The 21,563-nt window shown below is 44.4% G+C and overlaps 1 protein-coding gene across 1 annotated transcript in view; it reads left to right on the plus strand.

The window, feature by feature from the left end:
• The window catches only part of FREM2 (FRAS1 related extracellular matrix 2), a 224,435-nt gene that overhangs the window by 164,069 nt on the left and 38,803 nt on the right, over window positions 1–21,563 (plus strand). Inside the window, exons 12-15 of the mRNA XM_074959987.1 lie at window positions 5,709–5,839; window positions 9,800–9,958; window positions 12,785–13,088; window positions 15,411–15,542. Of these exons, the coding sequence (XP_074816088.1) occupies window positions 5,709–5,839; window positions 9,800–9,958; window positions 12,785–13,088; window positions 15,411–15,542 (726 nt within the window). The remainder of the gene's footprint in view (window positions 1–5,708; window positions 5,840–9,799; window positions 9,959–12,784; window positions 13,089–15,410; window positions 15,543–21,563) is intronic.

The following is a 21,563-nucleotide window of genomic DNA, read 5'->3' on the forward strand; positions in this document are numbered from 1 at the left end:
CCCTGTTATGGCCTCTGTCCTTCATGCCCTGGGAGATTTTGACAAAGGTTTTGGCATTTCGAAAACTGGAACAGAGTTCTGATAGCATGGATTCCTCTCCCCATACAGCGATCAGATCCCGTACCTCCCGTTCAGTCCATGCTGGAGCTCTTTTGCGATTCTGGGACTCCATCATGGTCACCTCTGCTGATGAGCTCTGCATGGTCACCTGCAGCTTGCCACGCTGGCCAAACAGGAAATGAGATTCAAAAGCTCGCAGGTCTTTTCCTGTCTACCTGGCCAGTGCATCTGAGTTGAGAGTGCTGTCCAGAGCAGTCACAATGGAGCACTCTGGGATAGCTCCCGGAGGCCAATACTGTCGAATTGTGTCCACAGTACCCCAAATTTGACCCGGCAAGGCCGATTTAAGCGCTAATCCACTTGTCAGGGTGGAATAAGGAAATCAATTTTAAGAGCCCTTTAAGTCGAAATAAAGGGCTTCATCGTGTGGACGGGTGCAGGTTTACATCGATTTAACACTGCTAAATTTGACCTAAAGTCCTAGTGTAGACCAGGGCATAGTCTCTGTACAAAGGGAAGCAACAGGTGTGGCAGCCAGACAAGCCCTGGGTGGCCTCCTCAGAGAATGTGCACCTCCTCAGGATTTCTGTTCACTTCCAGGGCTATAGCGCCCAGAGGGCCGCAGACATCCTGGAAACTTACCTGAAATAAACCTCCAGGCTAATAAAAGGGAAATATGAATCCTTTGTGTTAACTCTTAACGTCAAAATACTTCAATTTTTTAATCAACTTTGTTTATTAATTTTCATACAGATAAACAGATTAATCTTCTTTAGCATTCTGCTTTGAAGGCCTAGGATGGTTTCCTGCAGCCATTTTTCACCTCAGACAAAACTCTGCTTGGGGATCATGTAGCCATTCTGATGGTGCCATAGCCATAATGAAACAAATTAATCCCTGATGTAACTCTGTTATAGGGAAATCAGTGGGTTTACACTAGGAATGAATTAGGCTCATGATGGCAAGTTTCAAGCGATTGTTAAATTTCATTGTGAAGGTGCAGAGGGCTGTGGGCATTCCAGTTGCTTCTGGAAAACCATTCCATAGTCATTTTTGTGGTGGCACAGCTGCTTTCCTCGCTCATCACTAGTGGATAATGCCTCCCACCTGTGGAATTCAGCGGCAATCCAGTGTTGTTATTGGGGGCTCTGAGACTAGGCTTTGTCTTTTAGCTCAGTCCACTGAATTTTTCTGCCTCCAGGAGTGGAACAAGATGTCAGTTCAGTTTCTTCAGACCATTTGTTTTATAACTTTAATTCTTATTTGTTTTCATGCAGTACTGACTTCATTTAAGCTTCAAGCACCTCTTCCCCTCTCCTGAGGTGAGGAATCAATGGACTACTGAGGTTTTAATCTTCTGTCTTCTCCAGTACAGCACTTCTCAAGTGGGCTGTGTCTGCTTCCCACTGCAGAAGCAGAGAAGCCCTGCAAGCATTGAGCCAAGTCCAAGAGGCAGCTTTCTGGGAGCTTCAGAGAGCAAACTGTGCCCTGCTGCCTCCCCAAGCCGTCAGACCTTACTATGATGTGATATGGGCTTGAGAGAGCGAGCTATGCCCTGATGCCACAAGCCATCAACCCTCACGTTGCCAGGGCACAGGCTGGAGAGAGTGAGCTATGCCTGGCTACCACAAGCTATTGGCCTTCTCACTACCAGGGGGTCGGCTTTGAGTCAGGCAGGCATGTAAGGCTTCAACCCCCGCCAGAAGCCATGATTCCACCATGAGAAGCTCAACCAGGAGTGTGAGGATTCCCACAGAGAGGGGAACCCCCCTCACAACCATCTCAGAGGAAAGTCTTGCAAACTTCAGAGAGTTTGGGACTGAAAAAAGCAAAATCAAGTGCCCCCTTTGTAAGGCAGCAACTTGTACTATTCACTTCTACAGCTCTAACTGTGCATATCTGAACAAAAACAGAGACATGGCCACATGGGTTCGGACCAGTGGGTCCATCGAGTCCATTGTCATGTCTATGACAGTACCAATACAAGTTACTTCAGAAGAAGGTGGAAGAAACCATGTAGAGAGCAGTCATGGTGCTCACAGGGGAAGTCTCCTCCTACCTCCCATTAGAGGCTGGCTTATTGCTGAAGCAGGAGTGTCTATATCCTTCCAAAACTAGGGAATAAACAGAGGTCACAGCTTCTTCTTGGCAGTGGAAATAATGTCCTGGGAAGGGGAAGAGAGAGCTGAAATCCTTCTCCTACTCCTCCAGTGGCCCAGAAGGCACTTCAGACTTAATAGACAACCAACGAACCTCCATTGCACCTGCAGAGAACACCAGACCACTTAAAGCAGGGACTCCTTCATCCAGACCTGATGACCTACATTAACAGCCGGTTAATGGAAGAGAAGTGTGGTTTAACAGAGTTTTTCAGTTGCCCTCATCAGTACTTCTTTGATATGCAGGCAGAACTCAACCCAGAAATTTCAGTTGCTGATCTGGTCAAATTTACATTTCTGGTGCAAAGGGAAACAGCAAACACTTTGTACAAACAAACTGCCTCTTGTTTGTACAGTGCCCTACGCAATGGGGCCTTGGCCTCCCAATGCCACCAGAATATAAATAATAGCAACCACCACAGTTCTGGTGATCTTAGCTACTCTAGAGTTTCTACTCTAGGATGGCTGATTGGAATCCTATAACCAAACACCACTGAAAAGGGCGTAACAGCCCTAGTGGTAGTCTTTAGGCAGAGATCTCTCTCTCTCCTCATCTGATGATCATCAGGTGTCAAGATTAATTAGAGTGACAGATTAAACCTGTGGCTAGCCTTTCTAGTTACCACTGCCTCAAAAAGACCGGGTTTGGAATTAGTTCCTCTATCCATACAAGAACCACACTGCTGTTTACTCCTGAGGGGATTCTGTGCCAAAAATACTAAAAATTCTGCTCCAAAAAACTAAAAATTCTGTGCACTGTTTAAAAATTCTGCAAAATTCTGGAAATTTTATTTGTCAATAAATAAATGTGGAGGCTCCAGCATAGCAGTGGGGCGCACAGGCCACTAGCTGCATGGAGGTGGGAGATCACCGTGCAGCCCCCCATCCCTACAGAACAGAGACATGGCAGCGAGGCTGCACCAAACCCTGACTCAGTGCAAGGGCAAGGTCTGCCTCAGAAACACACTGGGGCCCTGCCTCTCTGTGCTAGGCACACCAGGTGTGGCAGGCAGGCTCAGCCCAGCTGGATCCAAGTGTAGAGGGGCTTAGTGTGGGGGGGATCCACGTGTGGGGCTAGAGGTTCTGTGTGGGGCAGTCTTGTGCAGGCAGCTCAGTGGGGGATGTGGATGCACAGAGGCTCATGGTGGGGTTCCGGGTGCAGGACAATGGGACTCTGCAGAGGGGTCCAGGTGAAGGTGGTTGAGGCTCAGCAGGGGCGTCGGGGTGTGGGGGGCTCAGTCGTGGGATTCAGGTACAGGGGAGGTAGGGGCCAGTTGCAGCTGGTTTGCGCTCAATGGGGTGGGTATCCGGAGGGCTCATGGGATGGTGAAGGTGCAGGAAAGTTGGGGCTCCTAAGGATGGGGGGGTCTATGGGCCTATTTAATGGGGGAGCCCTAGCTGCAGCTGCTGCCAAGGGGATGCCGCATGCTGGGTTCCTGTTCACCTCCCCCTTCAAATCCTCTTTCCTCTTTTCTTCTCCATCCCATCCCTCTTCCCCACTGTCCCCTGCCCATCCCCTCCCCAATCCCATCCCCTTCCTTCACCACTGCCTCTTTTTTCTCAGCCCCATCCTATCCCCATTGTCCTGCCCCACCACGGGGACTCACTGTTGTACAGAAAACAGGATGGCTCCCTTCACGTAGAAGGGGAGCACGACAGGCACTGGAATCCAGGAGGCGGTGTCCAGCTGCAAAGTCAGCAGAACCAAGTGGCACCCTCTTTCAGTCGGGCAGCTCTGCATGTGTGCCCCCGCCATGCCTCACTTCTGTTGGGGGGGCAGTGTCCCCCCAAACTACATCCATGCACATCTCCAGGCTCCCACTCCAACCTCATGTAGCTTCCCTTTGCTGCCCCGTCACTTTCTGCAGGGAAGCAAAGAAATCTGTGAGGGAACATGCAGTGGTGCAGAATTCCCCCCGGAGTAGCTGTTGCAATGAGGAGTAACTTATTCTTCTAGCTCCAGAAACCTTTCTGTTTTAAGTAAGTTCTTCTTTCCACAATTCCTGGAAATTAGTTCTCCCATCATTTTGTTTCAGCCCTTGGTACTCCTGTGGAAGGTGGTGGCATAAATGGATTTGTAAAGGGATATTTCAAGTATAGGGAGTACACATGCCATCACTTGTACCCTGTTCATCTCATTCTATCCAAAATACCAAGGCCTTAGGGTCTCAGCGTTGCTGCAGACAAGATGTTAAAATATTGCACCAGTTGCCATGTTAAGCAACTGAGAAATTATTTGTTGAGATGGAGTCAAGTCTTCCTCTGCAAGCTCCCTAGGATCATCATGCGGGAAAGGATATGAGCCTCATCTGAGGAAGATTTGCAAAGTAGGTTTCCATTCCTCTGCAGAGAAGTCTATTGGCAGGAACATGTTGCTGGGTTGGTTCCAAATAATTCTTTAATATACAAGGTCTTACTCTATATTATGAGGTGAGACTTCTATTTGCACCTATTATCCTATCTAATAACAATTTAAAAACTCTATTTATCCTTTGTTTCTTTCTTTCCGTGATTCACTGCTTGCCACTTCCCATGAAAAGAGTGAGGAGAGAAGCTGTGCAGCACAATGAGAAATTTCTTAGCTGAAAATTTCCTTTCTGCTAGCAGTTTCTCTCCTCATTCCACCCGTCCTGGTAGTCTGGGAAATGACCGGATGCTAATAAGCAGGTGTTGGAATAGTTCTGTCACTTTGGAAGAACTCTTCTGGTGGCCTAAGAGGAAGGGCAGGATTTGGTCCTGGAGCCTCCAGCAAGAACACCGGACCCCCTCAGATTTCCACAGGTGGGAAGCAGTTAACCATTACCCAGTGATGAATGAGGAAAGAAGCTGTTAACAGAAAGAAAACCGTCAAATAAGAAATGTCCCATTCTAGTTGCTGAGTGGGATGTGTTTCCTTCACATAAGAGTTTCACTCATCCCTCCTCAGATCCACAGGAACTTGTAGTGTCAGCTGACACTGACTCTGTAAGCCTTACCCTGCACTTGCTTCTGCCTCTGTGCTGTAAGCCAACAGAGTGTGGTCTGACTTCTGAGGGAAACATGCTCCACAGAAGACACAGGGACAGAACACTGTGCCTCTGCCCAAAATCCCCAGCCCTTTGCAAGTTTTCTATGATCTAGAGGATTTCCCCATGGATTTCACAACATCTGTGGATTTAAAGAGTCCAGCCCATTAAGCGGTAGGGGCAAACCTTGCATTCCTGACTGGATTATCCCAGGGAAACTCCACAAGCTCGGTATTTTCTTGGCCCTTTCACAGGAAATGAGATGGCCCAGTTAGTACACATTTAATTAATTAATTAATTAATTATGTATTGATTGTGTTTGGATAATGTAAACTAGTTTATTCAAGTCACATGCACATATGTAATTTGCAAGACAAGTGTTAACTTTTGTAGCTCTCTCTGTCATGCCAGAATAGCATAGATCAGTAGCCTAACTATTGTGAACAGCAGATTTATTTTTAAAATGTCTTATTGTGTTTTTTAGAAATTGAATTTAAGGAGGGTGAAACACAGCACATTGTGGAGATTGAGGTTCTTTTTGACGGTGTTAGGGAGATGAGAGAGGCCTTCACTGTTCACCTGAAGCCTGATGAGAACATGGTGGCAGAGATACAGGTAACACAAACTATTCAACAGCACAATCTGGCAGACCTCTTATAGCTATTATTCTAGTAGCCTTGTTCTTCAGCTGGGTTATAATGAAGAGCCTATAATTTCCATCCAAAATAATTCACCTCCATGGTTGAAGAGCCCAAAGGGCCACAGAGAACATATATGTTCTTAGGAACATATATGAAATAAATATCTATAATATCTCCTTGCAAATTAATTCTCTTTATCAGGATAGTTCTCAGTAACTATCATCACCTTGGAAACACTGACTGACAGGATCTTTCTGACACCTGTGCTGGAAGCTGTGGAAGTACCATGGGTCCTGTAATAACAGCAGACTGCCTACACATGTATTAAATGTAACTTCTGCTATAATAGTTCTGTTATTGCTATACTTGTTGCTTGAACTCCAAGAGTAGCAGTCTTATCTATTAATACATTCTGTCTGCATTTAACACTAATACTTTCCTTCTCTGATTCTCCATATTCTCCATGACTTAGAAGTGCAACATCCGTAATACTATTTAGACTCTTAATCAGTTGTCACATTGTGGGATTCAACCCAGACCAGTGAGAGGTTGTGTCACTGCCTGTCCTGTAGCCCTGATTGCCTTAAAATGCTCTGCTGCTATAGCTCCCTGTCTGGATGCTCTCAGTCAGTGTACAAGCATGCACTTAGTATCTGTGTGTAGAACCACCCTGTTTCAGCAACTCCGATGCCAACAGCACGTTTGTTACAATAAAGTCACACTCTGGTCTCTGTGAGTCTTGATTGCTACTAGCCAAGTGACCCCAACAAACTCCCAGCCCTGAATTTTCCCAAAACTGTCTGCCCTGAAATGTCCAGCCCTCTCGTGGAATGTTCAGAGGAGTAATAAGATCTGTTGCTCCTTTAAAGAGACAAAGCACAACAGCTTGTTGCTTTAACTGGAGTTAATAATCCCTTCAAGTCAAACACAGCACTGGGTTGATTTTGAATGAAAGTAAAACAAGTTTATTTAATCAAAAAGAGAGAGATTTTAAGTGAGTTCAGGTATAAGGGATAAAGTTGGAAATAGTTACAAACAAATAAAAGTGAAAAAATGCTTTCTAATGACCAAGACCTACCTTGAACCAAAACTAGTTTTGTTACGATTCTTACCACACCTCCCTCCAGCAAGATGACTGACCACCCCCTTGGTCATCTTCCACAAAGTCAAGACAGCTTGGTTCCTTTTTCTTCCCAGGCAAAATATTTTTTGCTGAAGTAGGTTTCTCACCTATATTCAGTTCCCAAAGACTTCAACCCCCTGGGTTGTAAAGACCCGTCTTTCTCATCTTACAAGAGCTCTGGCCCCTTGTGTCCGTCCAGTGATGGATGCCAAAATAGCTTATTCTGTCTCCTTGGATCTTCCCAAACTCACTGTTTTGTCCCCAGACTCAGGATTGTTGGAGACCCCAGGGCATGGTCACTAGTTAAGTCAAGGGGATGGAAGGCCATAAGGGTCGAGGAAGTCTCCCTGCTGAAGGCCTAAGGGCTTCTTGTCAACCCCCCTTAATAGAACTCAGGCCTGGCTGGTTTGAGTAAGCTCTTTCGCTCTTAAAACAATGTTGCAGTTGTAGATAATGCCTCATAGTGTAAGGTTTGCTGACGCCAAGTTAAAGATAACAGGAGAGACAGCTACAAGGCCAGACAGGATGTGCTGGTTGTTTAAGTTGCTAGGAATGCTTGTTAGAGGTTACAGGAAATAAACATTGTTGTAACCCATATAAGGAAGGCAGAGTATTTGTGCAAAGCTTTGATTGGCTGATATGTAGTGCGGTAGCATTAAGGAATATAAAAGTGTGTGTAATGACCTGCTCTGGTGTGCAGGATTTGAGATTTCTGTCCCTGTACCTTTCTTTGGAATTCCAAATAAACTTTTCTGCTTCTGCACCCCGTTGTGTTTATTGGGTGACGCACACCAGGCAACAAACCCCTGCTGGTGTTTTGCCTCTGGGCACTGGGTGCCGGCAACAGGATGACAATTGTGAACCATTCTTCACTTTTTGTGGACCTCCCATAAATGTGGGCTTCCATTATTTTTGGTCACTTCTTGCTTAATTTCATTGGAGACAAGTAGATAGCTGCCTTCCCTTCTGTCTGGGAGAAAAGCTGTTTCTCCCTTTGTTAGGTCATAGACTTTAAGCGTAATATCAGTGAGTATTCATAATTCCCCATATAGTGTTAATACATACATTTCAGGTGATATTAGTCACCAATGTGTTGTTAACGTTCATAAAAGACCTTGCTTGATACACTTTTATAATACAGTAATATTGTATGCAATCAGCTGATTCAATTACTTATCATTTGAGGTTCAGCTCTTCGCGAGAGGCTAGCTCCTCCACTTGCTACATTGATGGCATTGTTTACCATTTATGTAAATGTGCCTTCGTTGTCTTTGCCTGATGACCAGCAAATCCACATTCCTTTGTCTAGGGCAGACTGTGCTTGTGTGTTGCTTGCCAAACACATTTTAAGAACATAATTCTAGCATTCATCCCTATTCCTTTGTACACACTCTGCATGTACACAGCACAGGAATATTAATAAGTCAGTTATTAGTTTTGAAATGATATGTTATATCCCATTATATGGATATATATCATGACGACAGTGTGTTAGGTTATGAAGTACGTCTGGCCTGACAAGAGCTTCTGACACAGATTAGAGAATCCCTAAAGGGCCTCTCTGTCACACTGCATAAATTGTAAATAAGAACTGTCGCCTGGCTCCCTATCATCAGGCAGAAAAGATATATAGCCACAGACACCACAGATCCACCAGACATGTGAAGCTGCAGCATTCAATAGAGATAAGTTATGCCATTATGGCTGTGTGGCTCAAGGACACAATGAGGCAGGAAATGGAAGGCCTCGTGCCTTCATCCTTCTGAGAAACACAAATGTTTTGTTAAAAGAAAAGGAGGACTTGTGGCACCTTAGAGACTAACAAATATATTTAAGCATAAGCTTTCGTGAGCTACAGCTCACTTCAGCGGATGCATTCAGTGGAAAATACAGTGGGGAGATTTATGTACATAGAGAACATGAAACAATGGGTGTTACCATATACACCGTAATGAAAGTGATCACTTAAGATGAGCTATTACCAGCAGGAGAGGCGGGGGGGGGGGGAACCTTTTGTAGTGATAATCAAGGTGGGCCATTTCCAGCAGTTGACAAGAACGTCTGAGTAACAGTGGGGGGGGGGAATAAAAATGGGGAAATAGTTTTACTTTGTGTAATGACCCATCCCCTCCCAGTCTCTATTCAAGCCTAAGTTAATTGTATTTGAAGTAATTTGCAAACTGGATACAATTAACTTAGGCTTGAATAGAGACTGGGAGTGGATGGGTCATTACACAAAGTAAAACTATTTCCCCATGTTTATTCCTCCCTCCCCACCCCACTGTTCCTCAGACGTTCTTGTCAACTGCTGGAAATGGCCCACCTTGATTATCACTACAAAAGGTTTCCCCTCCGCCCCCACTCTCCTGCTGGAAATAGCTCACCTTACGTGATCACTCCCGTTACAGTGTGTATGGTAACACCCATTGTTTCATGTTCTCTGTGTATATAAATCTCCCCACTGTATTTTCCACTGAATGCATCCAATGAAGTGAGCTGTAGCTCAGAAAATCTTATGCTCAGATAAATTTGTTAGTCTCTAAAGTGCCACAAGTCCTCCTTTTCTTTTTGCGAATACAGACTAACACAGCTGCTACTCTGAAATATTTTGTTGCCATTCTGTTTCTCATCGTGTGCTATATTTTCCAGTGATTCCATGGTGCTTCTGTCATTTCTCTTGGAATACTATTCTGCAGGCTAACAAATGCTGCTGCTGCTGCTAGGAAATATTTCCTGATCAACCTTCAGATTGAGTTGTTTGGTTTTGTACGTTTGCACTAAAAAATTGTGTTTCTGTATATTAATTGCCAGACAGCCAAGGCCATTGTGTACATTGAAGAAATGAACAGCATGGCGGATGTCACCTTTCCTTCAGTCCCTCAGGTTGCTTCTCTTTTGGTATATGATGATACTTCTAGAGCCAAAGACAGACCCGGTCCAGTTGCTGGCTACCCTGTTGTCTGTATCACGGTGAGTATCAAGATGAGAAGTGGGAACAAAGCTAGTAGGTGTGTGATTTCAAAGAAACAATGGAAATGTATACTGCCTGAGGGAAGTGGTGAAGGGCTATTATAAAATAGAACACCTTTTTCAAATACTTTTGCCACTAATGATAGATAATAAATGTCTCCAGAAAGCATTTTTATTAAGGTATGTATGTTGCATCATGAAAAGTTGTTCACTGCCAATACTATGTGTGATACTATATTTTCTTTATACAAGATGCTTGGGTAAATAATATGAAAATGTATCATCTTTGAAAAAGGAAACAAATGTGAAATACAGGAATTTAGATATTAAAAATAGAAATTACATTTAAATACTCTTTTGGATCTGACTTTAAAAGAGTTTCGTCCACCATTAGCTGTATACAAGCAAGAGTTTACTACCATACTTATAGCAAAAAGATAAATTTTAAAAAAAGTTATACTTCCAAAGGGAAGCACTCAAAAGTCAGCAAATTGCCAAAATTAATGTTTCACATACAAACTTGAGTCTTGTGTGCATACATTAAAATTCAAGGCTGGATTCTCAGCCCATGATCCAGCCCTTTTCTATCACAAAATCTGCTTTAACAGGGCAGCTGGGGATTCCCCTTTAATAGGACATGTCATAGAGCCAGTGTAGCCAAATCTACATCACCCCTCAGACACCTCTCCAATAGAGGGAGTGTTAGGGGGACAGGAAGGAATGTGGACAGAGAAAGTACTACACTTCGGCAATCCCTGCTGTTGTGAATTACAAGCAAGTATAAGCTGTAGGATAGAAGCTGCTCTAACTTGGGTGGAGGTCAAATCAACTTTTAGGGGGAAGAATAGGGACAGAAAGCCTTCACCCACCTATCCCTGTTTCCTGTGCCAACCATAGCTTGGCCAGACTCAAGGGCCTTGTCCTGTGTCTTTAATTATGTGACTACACACTATTTTTTCCTCATGGCCCTTGTCTCATTCAGTCTCTGATCCTACACCATTAAAGTCAATTTATTGCACTGTCCAGTCTGTGCAGTGAATTAGGTCAGGGTCCTCTGTAATCCTTGGTGCACTGAGTCTGAATTTTTGTAAAATGAATGTGGAGATAAAAAATTATATACATTGAGTTGGGATTCTATCCATCTCCTTTAGAGTTTTTCAGTGTGCACCTTCACAGGTTATGCATTGCACGAGACAAGGTTTTCCTAAATCACAGTAAAAGCTTTCATGCAACTTTGTTACACATCTGTGCACAATGCTATTTGAACATTGGGAGACTTGGATCAAAGGGCCAAATCAGACTTAGCATATGGGGTGCAACTCCACTGAATGCACTGACTGCATAACCCAGGTCTGAATTTGACCTATATGCAGTATTTCAGATCAAAACTGGAATCCTGTAAGCACAATTATAACTTTATAAGGATAAAGCAGAATAAGTTGCTAAAAGGGTATTCTTAAAATATATTTTTTTCAAATTTGCCCTGCACTAAAATTCTTCTTTGTCGTGTTTCCTGACTGTTGAGTGATTAAAGCACAAGTTAGCTCTCCATCCATAACTTGCACTTTCGGTATAAGGTTTTTTTGGTGCTTTTGTTCCACAGTATACTCCTGAGGGCATTCTGTGCCAAAAAATTAAAAATTCTGCAAATTGTATTTGTCACATAAATGTGGAGGCTCCAGCATGGCATTGGGGAGCACAGACCAGTGGCTGCACAAAAGTGGGAGATAATTGTGCAGCTCCCCCTCTCTCCCGGTACATGGACTCAGCGGTGAGGCTGCTCCCAACCCTCACAAGCTCAAGGACCTGACCTGCCCCAGAAACACCCCAGGGCCCTGCCCCTCCATACTAGGTGCACTGGGGTGGGCAGGCAGGCTCAGACTGGCAGTATCCAAGTGTGGAGGGGCTTAGTGTGGGGGGATCCAGGTGTGGGTTGAGAGGGTTCTGTGTGGGGCAATCTGGGTGTGGGTGGCTCAGTGGGGGATCTGGGTGTGGAGAGGATCTGGATGCACAGGGGCTTGTTGAGGGGTTCTGGGTGCAATGGTAATGGGACTCTTCAGGGAGTTCCAAATGCTCGGGAGTGCGGCTCAGTGGGGTGTGGATCCAGGTGCAGCTGGTTAAGGCTCGGTGAGGTGGGGATCTGGGTGCAGGTGGCTAATTGGTGTGGTCCAGGTGCAGGGGGAATGGGGCTCATCAGGGGGGTTCTTGGGGCAGGGCGGGGTGAGGTTTGGCAGGAGGGTCTGGGTATGAGGGGGTCTGGATGCATGGGGGTTGGGCGGATGGGGGAGAAGCTCCCTGTACAGGGATCCCTTCCCCTGCAGCTGAGGAGCAATGGGTGCTGGAAGTAGGGGGAGAGTTTGCAGAGCTTTCTGCAGTCTGGGGAGAAATCTGGGGGTGGATCTGACCCAGCGCCGGATGCTGTGCAGAAGAAGAGGAAGTCCCGTCCTCCCGAGCCCAGCCAAGACTAGCAGCTGAGCCCAGCACAGGGTAGGAGCCACCAGAAGTGTCTTCCCCAGTCCTGCCGCCGCCCACAGTGATTTACCTCTCTGCTGGATACCCAAAACATACTGCTGGGGAGGTTCACATTACCCTTGTTGTGGCTTTCCTTTGCTCCCCAGTCAGAAAGTCATTTTTCTGCGGGGAAGCAAAGAAATCTGTGGGGGACATGAATTCTGTGCATGCACAGTGGCACAGAATTCCCCCAGGAGTAACAGTGGCTAAAGCCAAACCTTATCTGAATTTCCCGATCATTTTCTCACTACTGGAATTGCTTTCTTTATCGTGAAATAAATAAGATCATTATAACTTGTCTGATTCTTTCCACAGGCTTGCAATCCTAAATATACAGACTATGACAAGACAGGCTCAATATGTGCCAGCGAGAATATCAATAACACGCTGACTCGATACCGATGGCTGGTTAGTGCCCCTACTGGCCCTGACGGTGTGACCAGTCCCATGAGAGAGGTTGACTTTGATACATTCTTCACTTCCTCCAAGATGATCACACTGGACTCCATTTACTTTCAAGCTGGTTCTCGGGTCCAGTGTGCAGCTCGTGCTGTAAATTCAGATGGGAATGAAGGCCTAGAGCTCATGAGTCCCATTGTAACAATAAGCACAGATGAGGGTAATGTATCCATTAACGATAGCAAAACTTGCATACCACACAAAAAATGACTTTCTCTCTTACTTAATCAGCTTTCACTTACTTGACATCTTTAATGTCATAATCTTGCCTGTTCTCTAGTCATTCATGGAGCCTTCAAAAATCAATAAAACCTGAACTTCTAATGTAAAAAACAAGCAAGAAATAAACTTTTTATTGGAAGGGCTGCAGGGGGAAATGGGGAGGGAGGCGGAAAAAACTTTTAGGCCTTCTCTGCACATCATAAAGGAGTTATAAAAAGCACAAACACATTTCTGCCCTTTGCTGAACACCTTTAAATAATCTTCCACATGACAAATCAGGCTTTCCTATTTTAAAAGTCAAATAAAAATATAGGGTCATACCAGAAATCAAAGGGGTTTTTTTATGTTTAATGTGATAGTTGTTAAACAATCAAAACAGAATTCCAAAGCGTTGCACTGTATAAATCCTATTTGAGATTATGACAGTTCTTTGTGTCACCCCTGCTCTCTTTGCTGCTACAGTAATTTTTTTATTTTGTATAATATGCCCTTTATAATAGAGAATATATTAAATTGTTCATTCTGTGCTTGAATTTGTCATTTTTAATTCCAAGTGGTTTGTTCTTTCCAGCTAACTATTCACAGCAAACTATTCTAGTTTTTACTGAGTAAGGGATCTGGAGACTTGAATCAATAGAATTTCTACTTAGTCACTTTTTATTATGCTTTGTGACCTCAGTTCACCCTCCCTGTGCTAGCAAAGACCCTGCATCCCAGAAGGGATTCTGCCTGAGTGTCTTGCGACACTCACTCCCCAACTGGCTCTGCCTACTTTTCTGGGGGCTGTGCTGGCCAATTCCAGGTTCTGGGGCTGAGTTTTGGATGTAGACACATGGGGGCTGGCCATAAATTATGTAATGCATTTTTTGGTGATTTTTCAAGACCCATCCACCCTCTTCTAACACTTTGTAACACTGAAACAAACACAGAATTAAGTACCTACCCATCCTCTACTGTGTTATGTAATTTATGGACAGACCCCTTGATTGCTGGAAACGTCTCTCAGGGTGAACTTTTCACAACTGATGGCCCTGAACCCTTAGGGTATGTCTGCAAACTAAGCCTGGGTCTGTGGTACCCTGGCTTGTGGACTTGGTGTTTCCAAGCCCATGCTTGAGTGTCCACACTGCGCTGTAAACCTGAGCTTACAATTGCTGGACCCAGGTCTCACAGTTGGGGTCATGCATCCATACTGTACTACACAGATCTTTTGACTCAAGTCTGCAGCTTGAGCTGCATCCACACTACAAAATGACAGGGCCTGGACCCAAGTCACAGGAGGACTTGGGCTCTGACCCACCCCCTCTAGCAAGGTCCTAGGACCTGGATCTTGAGTGCTTGCTGACCCGAGTCAGACTTATTGGTATATGGAGGGAAGGGGGACCTGCACTGAAACCTGAGTCAGAGACTGGATGGGCTTAATGTGCAGTGTAGACATCCCCTAAGTCAACATTTTGAATTATCAAATGTAAATCCTTCATGGATGGAATGATGAGGAAAACTAACTGCAGGTTTACAAGTAGACATTTGAGTTATAGTTTTCTTAATTTACAAACAGTTCAATATGCATAAATATAATCTTAAGTAAGCTTGTTTAAACTTAAGTCCTCCTCAACATTATGGTTGCAGAAATCATTTGAGTCTAAACAACTTACCTCTGTTGTTTTCCAATTTGCTCTGCTCTAGAGATGTAATCCAGGTACAACATGAGGAAAACATTTAAAAATAAAAGTAAAATCTTGTTTCAAAATAAGTGAAATTAACCATGCAACCAAACTACATTCTGAAGAGGATTTTGAACTTTTTTTTTAACCTGCCCATGCATGCATGGACCAAACTTTCAAAAAATGAGCACTCAAATAGCCCCACATTTAGCACGGTCCCATATGCAAACAGACAGTCATTTCTGCGCAATAGGTACCTGTGTGTTTTCGTATACAGTGTCTTGCTTTGCAAGCATGTTATGCATACAGATATATGCTTAGAGTATGTGTATGCTCAATTTAGGCACCTAGTTTTGAAAATTTGATCCACTTTGGGCAAATAGTTCTGATTTCCACTTAAATCCTCTGTGGTAACAATTCCTGTTCAAAGTTATGGTTAATGCTGGATTCTCCTAACAGGCTGCTTGTCATTCCAAAAAAATTGTCTAGTTTTTAAAGTATGTACAGTGAAAAAGAAACTTAAGATTAGTGCAAAGCAGAGTAAAATGTTGTTTCTTCTAGACACAAAGTGAAGTTGCTTTTCCCTTTTCCATTAGGTCTTTGCCAGCCCCGGGTGCCAGGTGTGGTTGGGGCAGAGCCATTCTCTGCCAAGCTGCGCTACACTGGCCCGGAAGATCCAGACTATGCTAATCTCATCAAACTGACCATCACAATGCCTCATATTGATGGTATGTAAAAATTTCATCTATAGGTCAGAGTGCACATCATCTTAATTTTATTTTAGCAAGTGTCTTAGTAGCCAAAAGCACAGTGTAATCTCGTAGTGTTTGTAACAGTGGAGAAATGCCATGAATGTGTAATTTGAACCTGCGATAGTACAATATGTCACAGTGATATATGTGTAAGGAGATGAGTCATCCCTGAATTACAGCCTGATTAAACTACATGGACTGAAGAGTCACTCCTGTGCTAGGCTCTAGGCAATCCACAATCCAGAAACTGGTCTGTGACTCTCAGGGCAGGTATATAAGCCTTACAGGAGGAACAGCAGCTCATTCTGCTCAATGGCACTCCAGGACTTGGAACCTTTCCCTGCCTGATGATGGCAACAGACTCCACAAACCTTGGCTTGCTCTTGCTCTAGCCCTGTTCCTAGTGCTGCTCCAGCCTTGCTCTCGCTTCGGCCTTATTCCAACCCCACACTGGACTCCTTATTCTGGGTCTTGACTCCCTGTCTCTGACCAGTGGGCTTAACTGCCACAGCTCCGATCACTAGGCCCGACCATGCTCATCGTGGTTTCTGACAGAGCAGACTGACCTCTCTTGGGCTCAATGAACAAGATGGATCTCCTATGCTGGCAGGTGCTCTCTACAATCGAAATGAAATCTCTAGGCTCCTCTGCCACTGAAATGACAGAACTAGTTCGAGATCTCGAGAACTAAGTGGCCCAGCTACAATTGGAAAATGCCTTCCTGCGCTTGCATGTCCTAGCAGTCCCAGGCCCCCCTAACACCATCAGCCACGACAGCCCAAGATCTAGGTCCAAAGATCCTGCTTCCAGAGAGATTTGATGGGAGCCATCAAAAGTTTTGGGGGGGGTTGCCATCATTGTTGTTACACCTAGCAATGTATATGAAAAAACAAACCAAGATAGATGTCATCAGCAGTTTATTGACAGGAAGCACTGGATTAGGCATCGCCACTCCTGGAGCAGGACTTTGATTAATTCATTTGTGTCTTTTCACTTATGTTTGATGACCCAGATCATACCCACTACACCGAAGTTGCCCTGCAGTCACTCAAACAAGATCCCCGTTCTGTTGCAGCCTACACCACCCACTTCTATCACCTGGTAACTGACATGGCCTGGAACAAAGCAGTGCAGATTTACCTTTTCCGTCTAGGCCTGAATGATGAGATTAAAGATGAACTGGCCCAGGTAGATCCCCACTTGGCATTGCTCTCCAACATTGAGTTGTGTATCCAAATTGACAACCAACTGTTCAAGTAATGCCAGAAAAGAAGAAAGGTACATGCTTGGCCACTGCCTAGCCCAGACCTATTCCTGTGCCACACACCCCCAGGCAGTCGTCAGACCCAAACCCATGCGGGTAGACATGACATGAAGGTGCCTTTCAGATCAAAATAAGGAATATCGTCTGAATGGCCTCTGCCTGTACCGTGAGGAACAAGGCCACTTTGCCACCAGGTGTCCCCTCAAGTCCTGTTCTGTCTGGCTAGTCTGAGAAAATGAGCAAATTCAGCCACATTAGAAGAGACACGGTCAGATGAAACAACAGGATCGGGTTCCCTGGCCAGACCCCCTCTGCTACCTATATGTATCCTAACCATCATGGACAATGGCCAATCCCGCCTTCAGATGACGCTCTGACTTTGGGCCTTCTATACACCTGAAGCGAGCTGCATTCAGCTTATGCTGATGCACTCCAGAGGCTCTGGCAATTTCATGGACACTGGGTAGCTAAAACAAATCACCTACCAGTGCAAAAGAAACTCGCCTCCACCTTGGTGGAGGCAACTGGTGGCAGCTTGCTCTCCTTGGGCCCAGTGGTCTGTCAGACTGAACCCCTCTGAACTGTAATTCAAACCAGCAGGAAACCATGCAGTTTAACCTGATTAACTCAGTCCACTTCCCAATCATCCCTGGTATCCCCTGACTCTCCCTTCACAGTCCAGGCATTTCCTGGAGAGCACACAACGTTCAGTTTGAGTCTGATTATTGTCAGCATCAGTGCCTAGTCCAACCTAGTTTCAATGACATTAGACATAATCTGGGGAAAGCCTCTATTTTTTGCACGCAGCAGGCTCCAAGTAAGGATAACTTACCCATTCCCACAAAATACAAGGACTTTGAGGATGTATTCAAAAAAAGAAATACTGCAGCTCTGCACCCACATAGGCCCTGCAACTGCCCCTTAGATCGCTATCCGGGGGCCAAAATCCCCTTTGGGTGAATTTACCCTATGAACTCAGGGCCCAATGGTAGTACTTCGATGAAAATCTATCAAAAATTTTATCAGTCCCTTTACATCTCCTGTCGGAGCTGCAATCTTGTTTGTCAAAAAAAAGGAAGGCACCCTGTACCTCTGCATAGACTATCAAGCACTGAACAGTATCACCATCAAAAATAAAATATCCTTTGCCATTGATCAGTGAACTACTGGGTAGGGTCAGCTCAGCTAAAATTTTTACTAAACTTGACCTACACTGCACCTATAACCTGGTCCGCATCTAAGAGGGCAATGAATGGAAAACAGCTTTTCGTACTCAGCATGGACATTTTGAGTAACTTGTCATGCCTTTTGGTCTCTGTAATGCCACTGCCACATTCCAGCACTTGGTTAATGATATCTTCTGGAATATTCTAGACCAGTTTATCATTCTCTACCTAGATGACGTTCCTATTTTTTCAGAGAACCAAACCTTGCATAACCAGTGTGTCTGGTTAGTACTTGAACATCTTCAAACCAAGTCTGTATGTGAAGCCTGACAAATGTAAATTTGATCACACCTCTGTGGATTTATTGGGTTATACAATCTCTCCCAACAGAATAAGTATGGATCCCAAAAAAATATCTGCAGTTTTGACCTGGGCAACACCCAAAATCATCCATCAAATCCAGTACTTCCTGAGGTTCACCACTTTCTATAGATGATTCATCCATGGATTCTCTCAAATGGTGTACCCATCTAAACCTTTTTTCATCAAAACAGATGCCTCCAATTACACGATCAGGGAAATGAGATCTCAGCAACATGGGCCCCCAAATGACCTCCACCCTTGTGCCTTCTCTTCTATGAAATTGATACTCAAGGAACAAAATTGAGAAATCTATGATAAGGAAATACTGGTCATCAAGGCTGCATTTCCGGAGTATCACCACCATAGAAGGTGCAGGCTTTCCAGTCCAGGTTTTCACAAATCTTAAAAATCTGGAACATCTCTGAACTGCCACAGCCCTGAACCAGCATCAGATACATTAGATTCCTCTTCTTTTTTAGATTCAACTTCACCCTGGTCTGCTAGCCTGGAACCCGAAATAAGAGAGCCAATGGATTATCCCATCGGGGGAGTACCTAGATAAGGGTGATAACCCTCACAAATCTCCCCTTTATTGAAGCCTTGCTATTTTGTAAACATACTGGCCAACATCAATCTTTTGACCCTTGTAAAATCCTTATGCCCAGTGATGTGCTTGTGGTGACATGGATGTCAGCCAATTCTGACCCAAACTTCTCTGTTACAAACAAGATACTTTGGTACAAGGATCACATTTATGTCCCTGAAAGACCACCTTGTCTCCCAATGCTCCAGCTATACCATGATTCCATTCTGGCAGGCCACTTCACGTATGGGTAGACAGCAAAGCTGAATGTTGGTAGCCCAAACTATTCTCCTCCGTCAAGTCGTGCTTCCAGTGAGTTGTGAAGCTGGACGAAGACCCTCCCCCCCAATACCAAACCGCTAGGTGCCCTGATCCTGCTTCCAACCCCACCCAACCATGAGCATCTTATCTCAATGGACATCATCACTGATGTCCCCACTTCTCAGGGCTGCATAGCTATACTGGTCATTGTCGACCTTCTTACCCAAATGGTGCACTTTGTGCCTTGTCAAAAGTGCCCCACTGCAGAAATGACAGCTCGCTTAATTTTTGACTACTTCTTCAAGCTCCATGGGTCACCAACAGACATTATTCCTGGTCATAGGCCACAATTTTTCTCCCACTTTTGGAGAGAATTGTTCCAACTCCTGGAAGTCACCCTACACATTTCCTCAGCCTACCACCCCCAGATGGATGGACAAAGAGAAAAGGTAAACCAAATTCTAGAACAATAATTTTGTTGCTTCATCAACTACCAGCAAGATGACTGATTCCAGTTCTTGCCTTTTGCCGAATTTGCTTACAGTAACTCCAGTCACAGATAAACCTGCCAAAGACCCTTCTATGCCAACTATGGCTTCCACCCCCAATTTCATCAGTCTGTACTGCGGGCCTTCCATGTCTCCATGGCTTTTGATTTGGTTCAACACCTCCACCACATTAAAGAGGAATTAAAATCATACTTAAACTCAGCCAAGGAGGACCTTCATCGACAGGACCATCCTCCCATGTCAGTCAGAGACAGAGGATGTCTCTCAACTCAACACTTGGGCACCTCCCGACCCTCAAGGAAACTAGACTACCGTTACCTTGGTCCATTCTAGATCATTCAACAAATTAACCCCATGGCCTTCAGGCTCCAGCTACTGTGTACATGAAGATACATCCAGTATTCCATGCTTCCTTGTTAAAGACATATGTGGACAACTCCTTTCCTGGATGCACACAACCACCTCCACTCCCCATCATGGTTCAGGGGCAGGAAGAACACGTGGTGAGGCAGATCCTGGACTCCAAGCTCCTCTGAGGATGACTGATGTATCTCATAGATTTGGAAGGGTGTGGCCCAGTGAACCGTTCATGGGAACCAGCCAGTAACATACATGCACCTGACCTCCTTTGTGAATTCCATCAATCACACCCCGACAAGCAGAGTCTAAGCACCCAGAGCGGGGGTAGGAGGGTAATGTAAGGTGATGAGTCATCCCTGAAGTAGACTCCACAAGCCTTAACCTGCTCAAGCCCTTTTCCTACACCTGCTGCAACTTTGCTCTCACTCCAACCCCCGGTGGACTGCTGATTCCAGCTGTGACCCACCTAGCTCTGAGCACTAAACCCGACTGCCATGGCTCCAACCACTAGGCCTGACCACCTCCGTCACAGTTTCTGACAAGATGTTCTCTTTTCCTCATGTTTTTCGATGTGAAAATTAAATGGTTCTAAATTATTTGCAGTTTACACAAATTGGGCCTAATCTATGCTTAATATAACTCCTTTGAAGCTGATTAAGTTACACTAGGGATGAATTTATCCTGTCGAATATTAAGTGTTATGCAGGGGGTGGGGGAAATGAAATCTCCTGGATGCCTATGCACTGCTTATTGAATGCCTTTCAGAAAACAGAGGTTGATATGAGCTGAGAAGTTGTTTATGTTACATGGAAGTGTCACTCTAGTAGAATGGGCATCTAAACATTCTGGCAATAGCCATTGGTGAACTAGTTTTTAAATTTAGCTTGAGTGTAAAGTGTTTAGAGCAGACAGCTAGAATTCTTTTCCCAGTCTTGCTGTCAACCTTGGACAAGTTACTTACCCTAATTAGAGCTCAGTTTATCCATTTGCAAGCTGGGTATAATCATGTTTACCAATTTCAGAGAGGTTTTAGGAGACTTTAATGACTGTTTTTAAAGCATTTTAATGAATGGTGAGGGATACAGTAGAAACTGATTTGCTGGGATGATTAGGAAATCAGTTAATTAGCCAAAAAGTAAACAGACAATTTAAAAAGCAAGAAAACTGTATCACAAAATGCACTTTATGCTTTTATCTTAACAGCTATAGCTCAGTTTTAATTATTTTATGATGAATTTTAATAATGTGCAATGAATGCATTATAACATAATTTATCCGGAACAACATCTTGTAATGAGACCTCCCATAAAATTTGAAAAGCACCTAGGTGTGTTAGGACCCAAACTCCCATTCTAAAAAGTGACTTCGGCACCTGATTTTACCCAACGTCTCATATTACAAAGATGTCATTATTTTCCAACATTCTGCTACGCAGATGCACGGACATCATTTTTGTTTACATTTTAAAGTGCATTGATTAGTGAGGTTCTC

This window comes from Natator depressus, chromosome 1 (genome assembly GCF_965152275.1).
Source record: "Natator depressus isolate rNatDep1 chromosome 1, rNatDep2.hap1, whole genome shotgun sequence".
Classification (NCBI taxonomy): domain Eukaryota; kingdom Metazoa; phylum Chordata; order Testudines; family Cheloniidae; genus Natator; species Natator depressus.